Here is a 14,105-nt window from a genome sequence, read left to right as displayed (position 1 = left end):
GTCCACATGGCGCCCCAGACCTCTCCTGACCCGCCAGCTGCTCCCCTCAGCAGTGTAATTCATGGATCTGCCTGTTCTGCTCCCCACTCTGTCTCTGGTGAATCCTCTCACCCTCCGCATCCCTGGCCTGTACCCCAGTTCTGTATGAATAAATAAATAAATCTTTAAAAAAAATGATGGGGGAATAGCACAGCTGGAAAGGAGGTGCCACAAGATCACACTATGCCACTCACTATGCCAATACGGGGGTAGAAGGGATTAACATATACAGCTGGGCATAACATGACCCAGCTAAAGGGACAAAGCTCCTTAGGCACCAGTACCCTGCCTGGGTAGGGTAGGACTACAGGACAGATTTCAGGGAGTCAGCAGCAAACAAAGCACTCTGGGAAGGAGTGAGCCCCGCCCAAAGAGAAGGACGTTGTATCTGTGTAATGCCTGCCCCGACATGGGCAGCATCACTTCTGCCCAGCTCTGACTATGCAGGTGTCCTTTTCGCCAGCTCTTTGTCCCTCTGCAGTGCAGGCAGCAGCGTCCGGCCTGCCCATGACTTGTGCCATACTAGCCTTCTCGTCACTGACCCCCCTCAGGAGAGGCCGCTCTCCTGCAACCATGCAGGCCTCTCTCAGCAAATCTGCCCCTTTGGGGCAGCTTTTCCTGCCCAGTTGTGCCTATGCCAGAGTCCTTTACTCCTTTGCCCTGTAAATACAACTAACATCTCTATGTCATGGAGAAACTCGCCTGGGGGACTCGCCTGTGCCGCTGAAAGGGGAGCTCTGGGGAAACCTTTTCCCCAAGGACGCTGCTCTCCAAACCCATCAACTCCAAAACTACAGCATTATGTATTTGGTCCGAAGGAAGCTCTATCTACTGTGTATTTTTATCATTTTCTTAAGTCATCATTCTCAGAAACAGGATCTACAGATACAAATGGGAAATTACCTCAGCCTTGTTTCCATTTCCTGCTTTTGGGTATCTGGTTGGACGACTTCAGCTCAACTTATTACTCCTTATTAAGCAAATGACCATCCCACATGATTTGATTTACGGATCTTCTTTAGTCCACAGGTGGTTGTCTTAGCAGAGGAGACGAAAGAACACTCAAACACTATGCCAATTCACATTCTCAATGAATGATGGACAACCAACCTCAGTTAGGAAATTTAGATGAAGATGGATATACTCAATTAGACTTCAGCTCCCGAAACATCACCAGACCTGTGCTCTCCAAGAAAGGTACATTTTCCTTCTGCCTTCAATATGCTTACTTTTGCAAACTGAAACATTAAAGTGGAGAAAATTGGTGAGTTTTCCATCTGTGGGTCTTTTATTAATATTTATTTAACTATTTTCTAAGTCACTGAATATATTTTGATCTTTTTTCATGGCAATCCTTTGGTGACTGGTTATTAGTATTTAATGTTTATTAATGTAAAAAAATATACTTTCTCTGCTATACAAGCAATCACTATAAGGATCTGATAATAACTGTAATGATACGGAAAAATGAAAGAATTTCAATGGGGACAACTGGCTACTTGTTGGAGAGAAAGGAGCAGACAGTGGAATGGAGGTCAGAGAAATTGAGGTAGTGTATGTAACAGCAGGGAGGGAGGTGGTGGCTGGAAAGACAGAAGACAGGAAAGAGAAAATCAAGCTGATGGTTTTTTGGGGAAGGTCAAAGGGAGGGAAGTCAGAAGTCATGGGTGGAGCGTCTTAGATGTGATTTTTTTTATGTAAGAGATTGAATTGGACTTTGTCTTTTTTGACTCTCATTTGGCAATTCTCTGTAATATTCTTACTGCTTATTTCAAAGGCAGTGAGGCTGGCATAAAATGAGTTCCCTTTTTTTGAGAAAAAAATATTCATAGGTTTTGACATCAGAGCCCCTGCTCTCTTCTGTTTTCTGGTAACTCACATTGCACAATTATTTTCCTTTCTACCACTTATGCAATTCCTTTCTTGGGCAACCTGTTGGAAATGAGTGGAAAAACTGGATGGTGCAAGAGGCAGGGAAGCCTGTGTGTGTTTATATTTGCATTAGACTGTGAGTTACCTATATCTCACAGTGGTTGCCTCAGAATGAGGTGCTTTTACATGCGTTCACTCATTAGATTCCCACAATAATCTTTTAGGCTGCTATTACCCCAGTCTTTCAGACACAGGGAAAAATAGTAATCTACCCTAAGTCATGCACCAAATCAGTGAAAAGGGAAGCCTCATCTTATAATCAGAGCTACCTCCCCTATAATAATAATATAATAATAATAATATATTAATTAAATAATAATTAATTATCTTAAATAATAATATAATATTAATTAATAATATAATAATAATTCTCTCCCAGGGATGAATGACATTTTAAGGATTCTGGGGGAGGAATGCAGGGAGGAGAAGGGTGTCAAGACTAACAGACATCTATACAGAAATGAAGTTAGAAGGGCTCAAATTATAATTCCAGAACCTGAAGAAGTTGCTAACGATGGGGGGCAAATTCGAACTCATCTCAAATGAGTTAATCTGGGTATTGTACAGTCCAGTACAGAGGTTGCCAGATTTCTATGAACTATAAAATTGAAGACCTCCACAATCCATCATGCTCTTTCTTTGTCTATTTCCCTCTCCTTCCTCAGGATTTTATGCTATATCTCTTCGTTGGCGTGTCATTATTGCTGTGACTTTGGGAGTCCTATGTGTGGTGATACTGGTGACGGCTGCGGTCCTGAGTACCATGGGTGAGTATTGTGGAGAGATGACCTCCAAGAAACAGTGATAATTTGCCAGGTGCTCTTTTAAGAATTTGTCATGCAAAAATCTCATTTAATCTGCATCTTAAACTTACTGAATTGGTACTACTAATTCTCATTTTATTGATAAGGGAAGTGAGAGACTAAAAATTCACTTCAGTATTCTAAGCTCATAAACCAGTTCACGGTGGCACCATGATCAGAAATTTAGGAAATCTGTCTCTAAATCTCATCGCCTTAACTACATAGCCCTTCTACCTTCCCGGAATAATTGATTTCAAAGCTGTGGAATACCCAGAATAAGTTCATGGAAAGATACCAGTAAGGAAGGGAGTAAAATATGATGCTTATCTTCCAAGTGAAATACAGTCTCTGAGGCTATACATTGTTTTATTATTCTCATGACTTAAGGAAATTGTTTTGTAGCTGATCTTTCATCTCAATTCCAGCAAAAATGTGCTTTGGGGGAATTTTAGTTTTCAAACATAATAGAGTGACCATTTTCCTATCACTATTGCTGTTGTTGGCATATGAAGCTATATGGAGATCCAACTCAGGGACCCCCCCCATTGGAGAATGGCCAGTTTCTACCCAGAAATAAAGAGAATCAACATCAACCCACAGCATCATTTGTAGAAGAGAGTGTGGCTCCTACCAAGACTCTCACAAACATAGGCAAGGGCAGAGATAAAGTATTAATGGACTCTTTGATTCAGGAAGGTCTATTACTGGTGCTAAGTGCACAGGGAAGGAGCTCAAGTCACTGAATGCAATGATTGTTCATTCAAGAAAAACACACTTTAGCAGTATTATCTCAGCATAATGTGTTCCTGTCATATGCCATCTACAAAATGGTATCACAAATACACTATGCACTTGGCTTATTAATTCATTAACTAACTTAACATTGGTTTTGTGTTTAAGTCTATGGAAGTTTGCAAAATTTGATGTGAAGGAAAGAAATGTACTCTCCAACACTTTAAGAAGTTGATATTTTAAAGTGATAGAATTAGAATAAGAAATGGGACAATATCATGGAAAAAAAAAAGGAAGGAACAATAAAAAATGAAAATGTTGCCAAGAATTATGAAGCTAAATCAAACACATTTTGATTTACACTACATAATCAAATGTATTAGATACCCAACAGATATGTTTCTGAAAATGCTAGTTAAGTTTGTTTTTTAAGCCATTTAAGTTTGTCGCTCATGTTACAGCTTTGTATACACTTGAGTTTTATTTTTACTTGCAGCACAATTATAATAACATTTTTACTCCAATTTTACATCTCTGGTTTCACACCTACTCACTGTTTCATCAACTAGCTAAAAATACAAAGCAGAGGTACTTTTATAATGTGAATAACTGCTCATACTTCTTTCATTTGGAAAGTTGCATTCTGAAATGAGCCTTATTCTTGTAGATTAAGTTTGTGAGAAGTTACTACAGACCTCAGTGATGATTCTGAGTTAATTTATTCATTATCATGGAGACTGGGAGGCAAATCAAGAAGGGACTGGGAGAGTTAATTTTCTAAAACATTAGTTATGGCTCCTTAACCTATATATTTTAATTTTAAATGAATGTAGAGATTTGAATGTAATCTCTCCTATTAAGTCCTACCTTTATAGTTTAGACTAAAATAAAAATGTTAATGACAATTCATTAATCGCTTATTAACTGTTCTCAAGATACATGGTGTTTGCACTGATGTTATGATCTGAACTTTGTCAAATTTATGTTTATTTCTAGCATCAAGTAGCTGCCCCCCTAGCTGGATCACACATGAGAACAGTTGTTACCTACTCAGCACACCTTTAACATCCTGGAACAAAAGCAGAAACCACTGCTTAAAATTGGGCTCTCATCTCCTGAAGATAGACAGCTCTGGAGAATTGGTAGTATATCAGTGGAGTTCATCTCTAATTGTCTGTAGTCTATATTGAGGGGGGGGGATATGTAGATTCAAGGTCATGATCATTTCCCTAAGAGAAAGTAATTTTTGGTATTCTTCATAGTTATAATAACAGCACATTAAACAAGTAAACTATATCATACATGCTTTTTAAATTTTTGTGAAGTAAACACATCTGCTAAAACACATATTTTTCAACAGTCTCAAGATTGCATGACTATAATAATCCAGACACTACTCCTGTGGGTTTGGGTTTCACTTTTTATATTTGGTGGAGAAAAATAGAAAATTCTTCCTCTTGTCATAATTCTCAAGAATGGCAGCAGTAAAATAATGTACATCCATGAATATTTTCTTTACAAGATTCTGGAAAAGGCAAAAGAAGTTGAAAATGTAAACTCTACTACATTTCTACTACAGTGCCCGTGTAATTTGTAAGAAAAAATATTGTTACGTGCCAGGTATTGGCAGGACCAGAAAGAGATACGTGTGGATACAAAATGTTTTGCAGAAAAAGTGGAACTTACCATGAAGCTTGGAGCTCAAGTGGGCTGTGAGAAGGGTTAATAATCAGGGTTGCTACACTATAAATCTAAATAATCTCCAACTTTTGCCGCTACTTTCAATACATTCAATTTCTTGCTTTCTGTCCTGGTTTACATTGTAGTTGACATGAAAATTAATGGAAATAGACATACAACAAAGAAAGAGAATGGAACTGGAAACCAGGCTTTTAGACCTTTCTGTAATTACTAATTTATGCTATATATATATATATATATATATTAAAAGATTTATTTATTTATGCATACAGAACTGGGGTACAGGCCAGAGGTGCAGGGGCGGTGAGAGGATTCACCAGAGACAGAGTGGGGAGCAGAACAGGCATCAATTAAGTACTCTGCTTAAGGGAGCAGCCTGTTGGTCCAGGTCTTCTGTTTCATGTGGATCACCTCTGGGGCGGGGATGGAACTCATGCTGAAGTGGCTTTAGTTTCTTCATGCTGTGCTTTAACCCACTGCACCACCAGGGAGGCCCAATTTATGCTATATTTATGAATAGTTCAATCATCGTTAAAACCCAAGTTACTCATTTATAAAATATGTAATAGGGCTAAATTATTTTAAGTTGTTTTATAACTGTGAGAAGCATTCCTTGACAATGGTCATATCAATTTACATTTTCAATTTGAGAAGATAAACACTTATTACCCACATAAGTTGCCTATAAAATCTGTTGTCCTTGATGAAGTTGATAAAGTTGATTAAGTTGCTGTATAATTTTGACATTCTGGATCTATACTTTATTAGAAAAGTAGACACTAATGGCTCTGAAGAAATGAAATAAACCTTTTGAGATACTCAATGACATTCAAAAACCGCATTTTTCTCTTGCTAGATGCCAGTGTTTGCATGCCTTCAGGGTGATTCAATCATTGACTAGGCCCATGTCTGTAACTAGAGTATCTGTCTCTTTTCTTTGTTTTGGTCTTTCTAGCTCTCTCATCTTTGTCTGTCTCTACCTCTCTTTGTCCTTAACATGTATTTGTATTTTTTTTTAAAGATTCATTTATTTATACATAAATGAAGAATGCAGAACTGGGGTGCAAGCCAGAGGTGCCAGGGTGGTAAGAGAATTCACTGGAGATAGAATGGCGAGCAGAACAGGCAGATTGACTAAGTACACTGCTGTGGGGAGGTCAATAGAGGTCTGCTGTCCCATGTGGGTCACCTCCCTAGCCAGGGATCCAACTCATGCTGAAGCGGCTGTGGCTAGCTTTGTAGGGCTGTGCTTTAACCCATTGCGCCACCAGGGAGGGCCCAACATGTATTTGTATTTTTATTTCTCTACAGAAATTTATAGAAGAGCAAGTGTCTTCCCAACCTTATCATTCATTTTGGATAGGACTTTCTCGTCATCAAGACAATGGACCGTGGCTGTGGGAGGATGGTTCAGAAGTCTCCCCTAACTTGTAAGTATCTGGTGAGACAAAGCTTCACCTCCTTTCTTAGAGAATATGTCAAGCATTGAAACATCTGATTTGTTGGTGAGATGTAAAAGAGAGAAACAGAAAGAGACAGTGATGGAGAGTGAGAAAGAGTGAACCACGGTAGAAGAGTAGAGAGAAATTTGCAGTCAAAAAATGCTGATTAGCCTTTCATTGCTGTCAACACAAGTGTTCACATGACTATCTTACTGGGGAGGCTTTTGGTAACAGTCTGAAGTTGGCTGGTAAGTGGTCATCACTGCTACTCAGTGTAAACTGAGGTTCTGAGCTTGGATTTCAGAGTCAGTTCTCAACTGAGTCAATGATTGTTCCACTTAACTGAGTGAAATCATTGCACATGGTATTTTAACATATATCTCTGTGAGCCCCACTTTCCATATCTGTAAATAAAAATACAGGCAACCTACTACCTACCTAACCCTAACCTCTTAAGATTTTGAGATAAAGGATATAAAAATAAACTCACATAGCACAGTGTCTTACACGTAGTTAATGTGTAATATATGCCATTTATTTTTAAAAAACAGCTTCATTACACATTTTTCAAGTTTTTAAAGTCTATTTCACATTTTTATGGTTAGAAATTTTCCCTTAATGTCTTGACTGATTAGCCAAGTTTCTCCAGCAGAAGAAGAAAATCTATATAGATGTCCCATTGTTCTATTTCTCTATAGAATACTGACTGATAGACACTGAAGAAGAGTTTATAGATGGAGACTTATTCTGAGGACTTGACTCATGTGATTAGAGAAATTGAGAAGCCCTGCAATCTGCGTGTGCAAACTGTAATTCAGTGCTAGTGTGAAGACAGGCGAGCTCATGGTAGCACATTCTCTCCTGGGGCAGGAGACGAGCTGACTTGAGCTGACTCAGCTCAAACAGGCAGGCAGGAGTTCCTCCTACCTCCTCCTTTTTGTACTGTTTAGACCCTCAGAAGATTGGGTGATACCCACATTGTGGAAGATGATCTACTTACTGAGTCCACTCATGCAAAAGCTAATTTGGTCCACAAACTTACAAACACAGTAAGAAATCAAGCTCCATCTGGGTGTGTACAGTTAGGTGGACACGTGCAATTAACCATCACAAAGTGCTGAAGTCTTCCTCACTCAATTGTCTTTATTTTCTTTTTAATATTGGTACAATATGAAATTATATTACCTTTTAAAATTTTTATTATTTGTGTATGCTTTTTTGGGGGAAACATTAGTAGATGCTCTTTTCCATTTATTTAGTCTTTTCAAAAAAAAAAAACTTTTGGATGCGCTGGTCCTCAATTTCTTTCCCTCTGTGTCTCTTAAAAAAATTAATTCATTTCTTTCATGAATTTTGGGTCTCACTTTTACTACTTCCTTTCATCCATTTGTGTGTTGAGTTTATGATTCCTTCTCTAATTCCTTGTATTAATGCTTGACTTGTGCCATTCATTCTTTTTCTCAAATGATTTAGGGCTATAATTTTAATGTGACTTTATTGCCTTTCAGCTTAAAAGGATTTTTTGATTTCCATTTTGAGTTGATATTTGACCCACAGATCACTTAGATATGTATCTTTTAATTTATAAATGTATCTTTTAATTTATAAATGTACATTTGCTTCTGTCCCTTTTTTTTTTTTTTTAGCTTTCAGCTTCACTCTATGTGGTCAGAGAACATACTCAGTGAGATTTCAATTTTCTCATTTGTATCTGTTTTCCTTCCCAGTTGAGAGAATTGTATCGAAATCTACCACTGTGATGTCACTTACAAGTTTGAAAATGTCATTTGATGTATGGAAGCCATGTTATTAAACACATATGGTTTTGAAGTCTATTTTATAGGCATGTGGTCTGTTCCATGCTATTCTTTTTAATATTCCATTGCTTGCTGTTTAATTTGAAGCTTAACTCCTCTCCTAAATTTGTATTAGTTGCTGTAAATATTATAATGTCTATTCTTCACTCATCAAATTCTAAAATTAATTGGCCTTATAGGTATTCCTCTATAATAGAAAAAAAAATCTTAGAATACTCCTTTACTCTGCTTACTCCCCTATTTTCCAGCTATTATTTTTGAGTATTTTGATACAAACACATATTCTTACACATTTTAATTTTTTTAATCTTCACACCCTCCCCAAACACACACACACACACATTTAAATAGCTCTAAAAATTGACTGATGTCTTACAATTGTAATCACTGTAGGCCTGAATCAGAAATTGAACACAGTAGGATAAGCATTGGTTCCTACCTGTCAGAGAAAGGTATCAAAAATCTGAGATGACTTAAGTGAATGTTCCACTTGGGTATTTTTTAAAAATAACTTAGCATTCTGGGTTAAGATAGAAAAACCTTTTGAGTACCAGCTTGTGATTCAACTTCCAAATGGGATACCATCTGCTCCCATCTTCCCCCTGCTGGTAATATTGAGAAATGCACTTTTCAAAGTTGAATTTCGACTTGGCAGGTTTGTTTTTCTTATTCTTCCTTCAGAGAAACCCTTTATCAGTTTTGGCAGAGTCTTATATTTAATTCATCTCTTGGATGAATTTATTTCACATTATTCCACTAAATAAAAGGTACATCAACAGTTGATGGTATCTTGGGTAGGTGAAAATATAATGCTAGAAAACAATATATGTATAGATTTTTTGCAGTAACGTCTTCTGAATATTCCCCAGTACTTATGATTTTCATTGTTTCATATTCCTTTCTGCCTATTCTATTTTCCATTTTGAATCATTTTCCTTAAAACGGAGGTATGTTTCCTTTTGAGGTGAAATTGTAGGGTTGAGTTCTCCATGTCAGTTTTACATGTATTAAAGCCATTATCATCAGGCCCCTATAGATCAGGAAATGTATCCTACAGCTACATGGCCTACTCTATGTTATTCTGTCTCTTTTCCTATAGCAATTTTCTAAATATTCTTTGATTATAAAACTAGAGACTTGTAGATTCTTTTTCTTTTAGTTATTCAAAGATAACATTAAAACATTTTCTTTTCTTTTTAAAGATTTATTTATTTATGCATACAGAACGAGGGTACAGGCCAGAGGTTCAGGGGGGTGAGAGGATTCCCAGAGACACAGTGGGGACCTGTATTCCATATTTTTCTATTTTTCATTCATACTGATTTGCTTACTTACATGCTTAATTCTTTTTCAACGGGCTTCATGTTGTATCATAAATGTTTCAGAATTAATTAGAAGTTTACAGAGTGACTTTCATATGTTTCTTGGCAGACACTGTTGTAAATGAATAGTATAAGTTGCTGAATATTATCATGTATTTCACTTCCACTGAGTCGAGCACAGAGATTTTATTTAACTGCCTTAATAAGTTCAATTTATTAGCTTTTTATAGCTCTTATTTGTCTCAAGTTTTCTTTTGTTTCTTTTTTTTTTAAAGATTTATTTATTTATTAATACAGAACTGGGGTACAGGCCAGAGATGCGGAGGGTGAGAGGATTCACCAGAGACAGAGTGGGAAGCAGAACAGGCAGATCTACGAAGTACACTGCTGAGGGGAGCAGCGGGCGGGTCAGGAGAGGTCTGCCACACCATGTGGATCACCTCTGGGGCAGGCCGGAATCGAACTCATGCAGAAGTGGCTTAAGCTTCTTAGTGCAGTGCTTTAACCGGCTGCGCCCCCAGGGAGGGCCTGTCTTTTGTTTCTTTTTAAACATGTAACTAGTGGGCTCTTTTTAAAATCATTAGTAGGTCCCAATGAATATTTAGTTCTATTGCTACTTCTTGGTTTTCTGGTTGGCAGTAACTTTATCAAGCTATATCCACACCCCAAAACTCGTGGGCATCAAGAAAAAGTATTGTAGAACACCTGTCAGATTCTTTCTCAACCTAGAACAAAACCATTTCACATTCTTAGTCTAATTATTTCTACAGAAGAATTTTTCAATCTTCCAACCCTGGGGTCAAGAATAGAGAGCGATCCAACAAGACTACCTGCCCGTAGCTTAGCGCTGAAATTCAGTGATGGTGTTTGAACTTGGCTAATTAATACCATTCCTTAAAAAAACTGAGGCACGGCCCTCCCTGGTGGCGCAGCGGGTTAAAGCACAACACTGAGAATCTAAAGCCGCTTCCGCATGAGTTTGATTCCCGCCTGCCCCAGAGGTGACCACATGGTGAGGCAGACCTCTCCTGACCCGCCCGCTGCTCCCCTCAGCAGTGTACTTCGTAGATCTGCCTGTTCTACTCCCCACTCTGTCTCTGGTGAAGCCTCTCACCGCCCCTGAGCCTCTGACCTGTACCCCAGCTCTGTATGCACAAATAAATAAATCTTAAAAAAAAAAAAAAAAACCAAGGCACAAATAGAACAGTCACACATTCAATTACCCACAACAGTTACCATAACTTTCTATCACTCTTTTGTCACATAATTCTGCTTTGTAAAGCATTAAAATCTGTAGGGTTCCCCTGTCATTAAATGGCCACAGGATCTGTAATTTTCCCTTTTGTTCTAGTTAATTTTAATAAGTATATTTATCTTATTCATTATAACCATAAATATATATATTCATTATAATCATACAGACACATAATTTTATCAAACTGCTGCTTTGTTTGATAAATATACTCCTTGGGTTAAAACTTAAGTACAGAACTCTCTACAGAATATTATATGGTTCTTTGTTCCCAGAAGCTCTACTTAATTTTTATGCTGCTAGCAATATATTTTTTTAAAACATGAGTCATTTTTCTATATTTGTTAATAGGCAATTTTGTTGAACCTTTGACCATTATGTCCAAAATTCAAGGCTTCTTTTCCTATAATATAGACACTTCAAAAATATATAGACACTTCAGTCACTCTTTTCACCAATATCCTTACCAATGTATTTTAGCTCTGCATAGATAGTAGGTAATAGTCTCATATTTGTTATAATAACCTCATTGTATCTTATTCTAACAGGTTTCAAGTCACAAGCACAGAGACTCAAGAAAAAATAGCTCACAATTGTGTATGGATTCATGAATCAATCTTTTATGACCAACTCTGCAATGTGTCCTCACTCAGTATTTGTGAAAAGCGACTATCAAAATAATGGTGTGTGTGGAGGAGGCTGGCCTGAGGAACAGAGAAGTATGTAGGAAAGTGAGGTTAGAAAACAAAACAAAAAAGCGACACATTAGAGTTCAAGATAAGTGCTTAAAATACCAAGAAAACTCAGTCAACTTTAATCTTCACGGAGCGACAAGATACAAAGGTTGTGATTTCTGCATCCAAACTACTGGTTGATCAGGAGTATGTTCTAGTTAATAGAATCCTGAACATGGAACCAGGGGGCTGGGCTTGAATTTCCATTCTACCCTTAAGTAAATGCCCATAAGTTGCTGTCTGATATTAACCACAAATCCTTGGTATTTAGCAGGTCTTAATTTTTAGTTATTTTTTGTCTTGTCACTGGGATGTAGTTCCTCTGTTTCCAGCAGTAAATTAGACACAGGAAAAAGGTGAAATACATGTCTAAAAGGCTGAATGAAGAAATGAAAAAACCTTCGTGAAATCATAGTTATTTTATTTGCTTTATCAACAAGAACACGATTGTGTTCAAAACCTCATTAAAAAGTGGCAATTCGGCCCTCCCTGGTGGTGCAGTGGGTTAAAGCACAGCACTAAGAAGCTAAAGCCGCTTCTGCATGAGTTCGATTCCTGCCTGCCCCGGAGGTGACCACATGGCGCGGCAGACCTCTCCTGACCAGCCCGCTGCTCCCTTCAGCAGTGTACTTCGTCGATCTGCTTGTTCTCCTCCCCACTCTATCTCTGGTGAATCCTCTCGCCACCCCTATGCCTCTGGCCTGTACCCCAGTTCTGTACGCACAAATAATTTTTTAAAAAAAAGTGGCAATTGTATATTGTTTTCTTAATTAAGTAACCCAAAGAATTCCAGTGCCTTCATATCAGGATGTGGTAAATTGTGATATAGTAGAGAAACCACTCTTACAAGAAAGATTGTTGTCCATCAAAAAGAGATCTGGTAATGAATGTAAAAAAGTAACCATGTCTAGTGACAGAAGTATTAACATTTTGAATGTACTGGTTATTTTTGAAAGATTTGTTTATTTATGCATATAGAATTTGGGTACAGGCCAGAGTTGTGGGGGGTGAGAGAATCCACCAGACACAGGGTGGGGAGCCAAAAGGCAGATTGATGAAGTACACTGCTGAGGGGAGCAGCAGGCGAGACATGAGAGGTCTGCTGTGCCATGTGGGTCACCCCCCTGGCTGGGGATCGAACTTGTACTGAAGCTGTTGTGGCTGGCTTCATAGTGTTGTGCTTTAACCTGTTGTACTACCCAGGAGGGCCCTTGAATGTACTGATTTTTATGATTACCTTTTGGCAGTTTCAATAATTCTTCAGTAATACCTACAAAAACATGTTATTGTAAGGTAACTCTTTCCATATGTCATGATTTGCTTTTTAATTTTCAACCTTTCCCATTGGTACTTTTTTATTTTCAATGCAGAGTTCCATATTATTGAAAGGCATTCACAACTTCCCAAGCTTATTACTGTATGAACAAAAATTGCATTGGGATCCCTGGGTTGTTTACTTTAAAATGAGTTTTAATGTGAATTTCATTTTAATAAAGAAAAAAGCCTATCAATGAAACTTTAGCCTCCAAGTTATGTGCTGTGTGTAACAAACTCCCACATTTGACTCTCACCCCAAAATGATGATGCATTTGGACAAGAAGTAGGTACAGTAGATTTTTCTGTGTTAAACGATAAACTTGGGCTAAGTAGTTAAGGAAACTTAAAAAATGAGAAGACATATTTGGTAAAGTTTTATTGCCATATTTTAATACACAAATGTGTATTTGTTTTTCAGATTTATTTATTTATGAATACAATAACTGGGGTATAGGCCAGAGGTGTGGGGGTGGGGGGTAAGAGGATTCACCAGAGGCAGAGTAGGGAGCAGAACAGGCAGATGGACTGAAATACACTGCTGAGGGGAGCAGCAGGCAGGACAGGAGAGGGCTGCTGTGCCATGTGGGTCACCTCTCTGGCTGGGGATTGAGCTAATACTGCAGTGGCCCGGGAGAGCTCCAGAGGGCTGCACTTTAACCCATTGCACTACCAGGATGGGCCCTGTGTGTGGTTATTATCTGTAAAGACATGTACAAAGAAGTACTTCAGGTTGAAGAGAGGGGCATATCATTTGTGTTTTACATTTTGGGAGGTAGATACCTTGAAGGGGATTTGCTAATGGTATGATAGACCGATATGGAGTATATTTGACTTTGCCCAGCTGGCTCTCAACATCTGGAAAAATGATAGGAGAGTAATATAATTCTATTAGACTGAGTCAAGATGTATGTGGGGATATTTTCCAAAACAACCTTAGTGTAAGAAACTTTTACCTGACTTCCAGAAGTCACAAGTATACTTAGTAATAATTCTAAAAATCCCACATTTCAGTAA

The 14,105-nt window shown here is 38.0% G+C and overlaps 1 protein-coding gene across 1 annotated transcript in view; it reads left to right on the top strand.

The window, feature by feature from the left end:
• Window positions 1–12,312, top strand: part of CLEC7A (C-type lectin domain family 7, member A) — a 15,328-nt gene extending 3,016 nt beyond the window's left edge. The window contains exons 3-7 of the mRNA XM_012732356.1: window positions 1,062–1,236; window positions 2,637–2,738; window positions 4,503–4,648; window positions 6,519–6,637; window positions 11,589–12,312. Coding sequence (XP_012587810.1) covers window positions 1,134–1,236; window positions 2,637–2,738; window positions 4,503–4,648; window positions 6,519–6,637; window positions 11,589–11,721 — 603 coding nt within the window. The 5' untranslated portion in view covers window positions 1,062–1,133 and the 3' untranslated portion in view covers window positions 11,722–12,312. The remainder of the gene's footprint in view (window positions 1–1,061; window positions 1,237–2,636; window positions 2,739–4,502; window positions 4,649–6,518; window positions 6,638–11,588) is intronic.
• Window positions 12,313–14,105: the final 1,793 nt, after the last annotated feature.

Source organism: Condylura cristata, unplaced genomic scaffold, assembly GCF_000260355.1.
Source record: "Condylura cristata isolate star-nosed mole 26May11 unplaced genomic scaffold, ConCri1.0 scaffold00034, whole genome shotgun sequence".
NCBI classification, from domain to species: Eukaryota; Metazoa; Chordata; class Mammalia; order Eulipotyphla; family Talpidae; genus Condylura; species Condylura cristata.
This window is presented reverse-complemented; position numbering and strand designations above follow the sequence as displayed.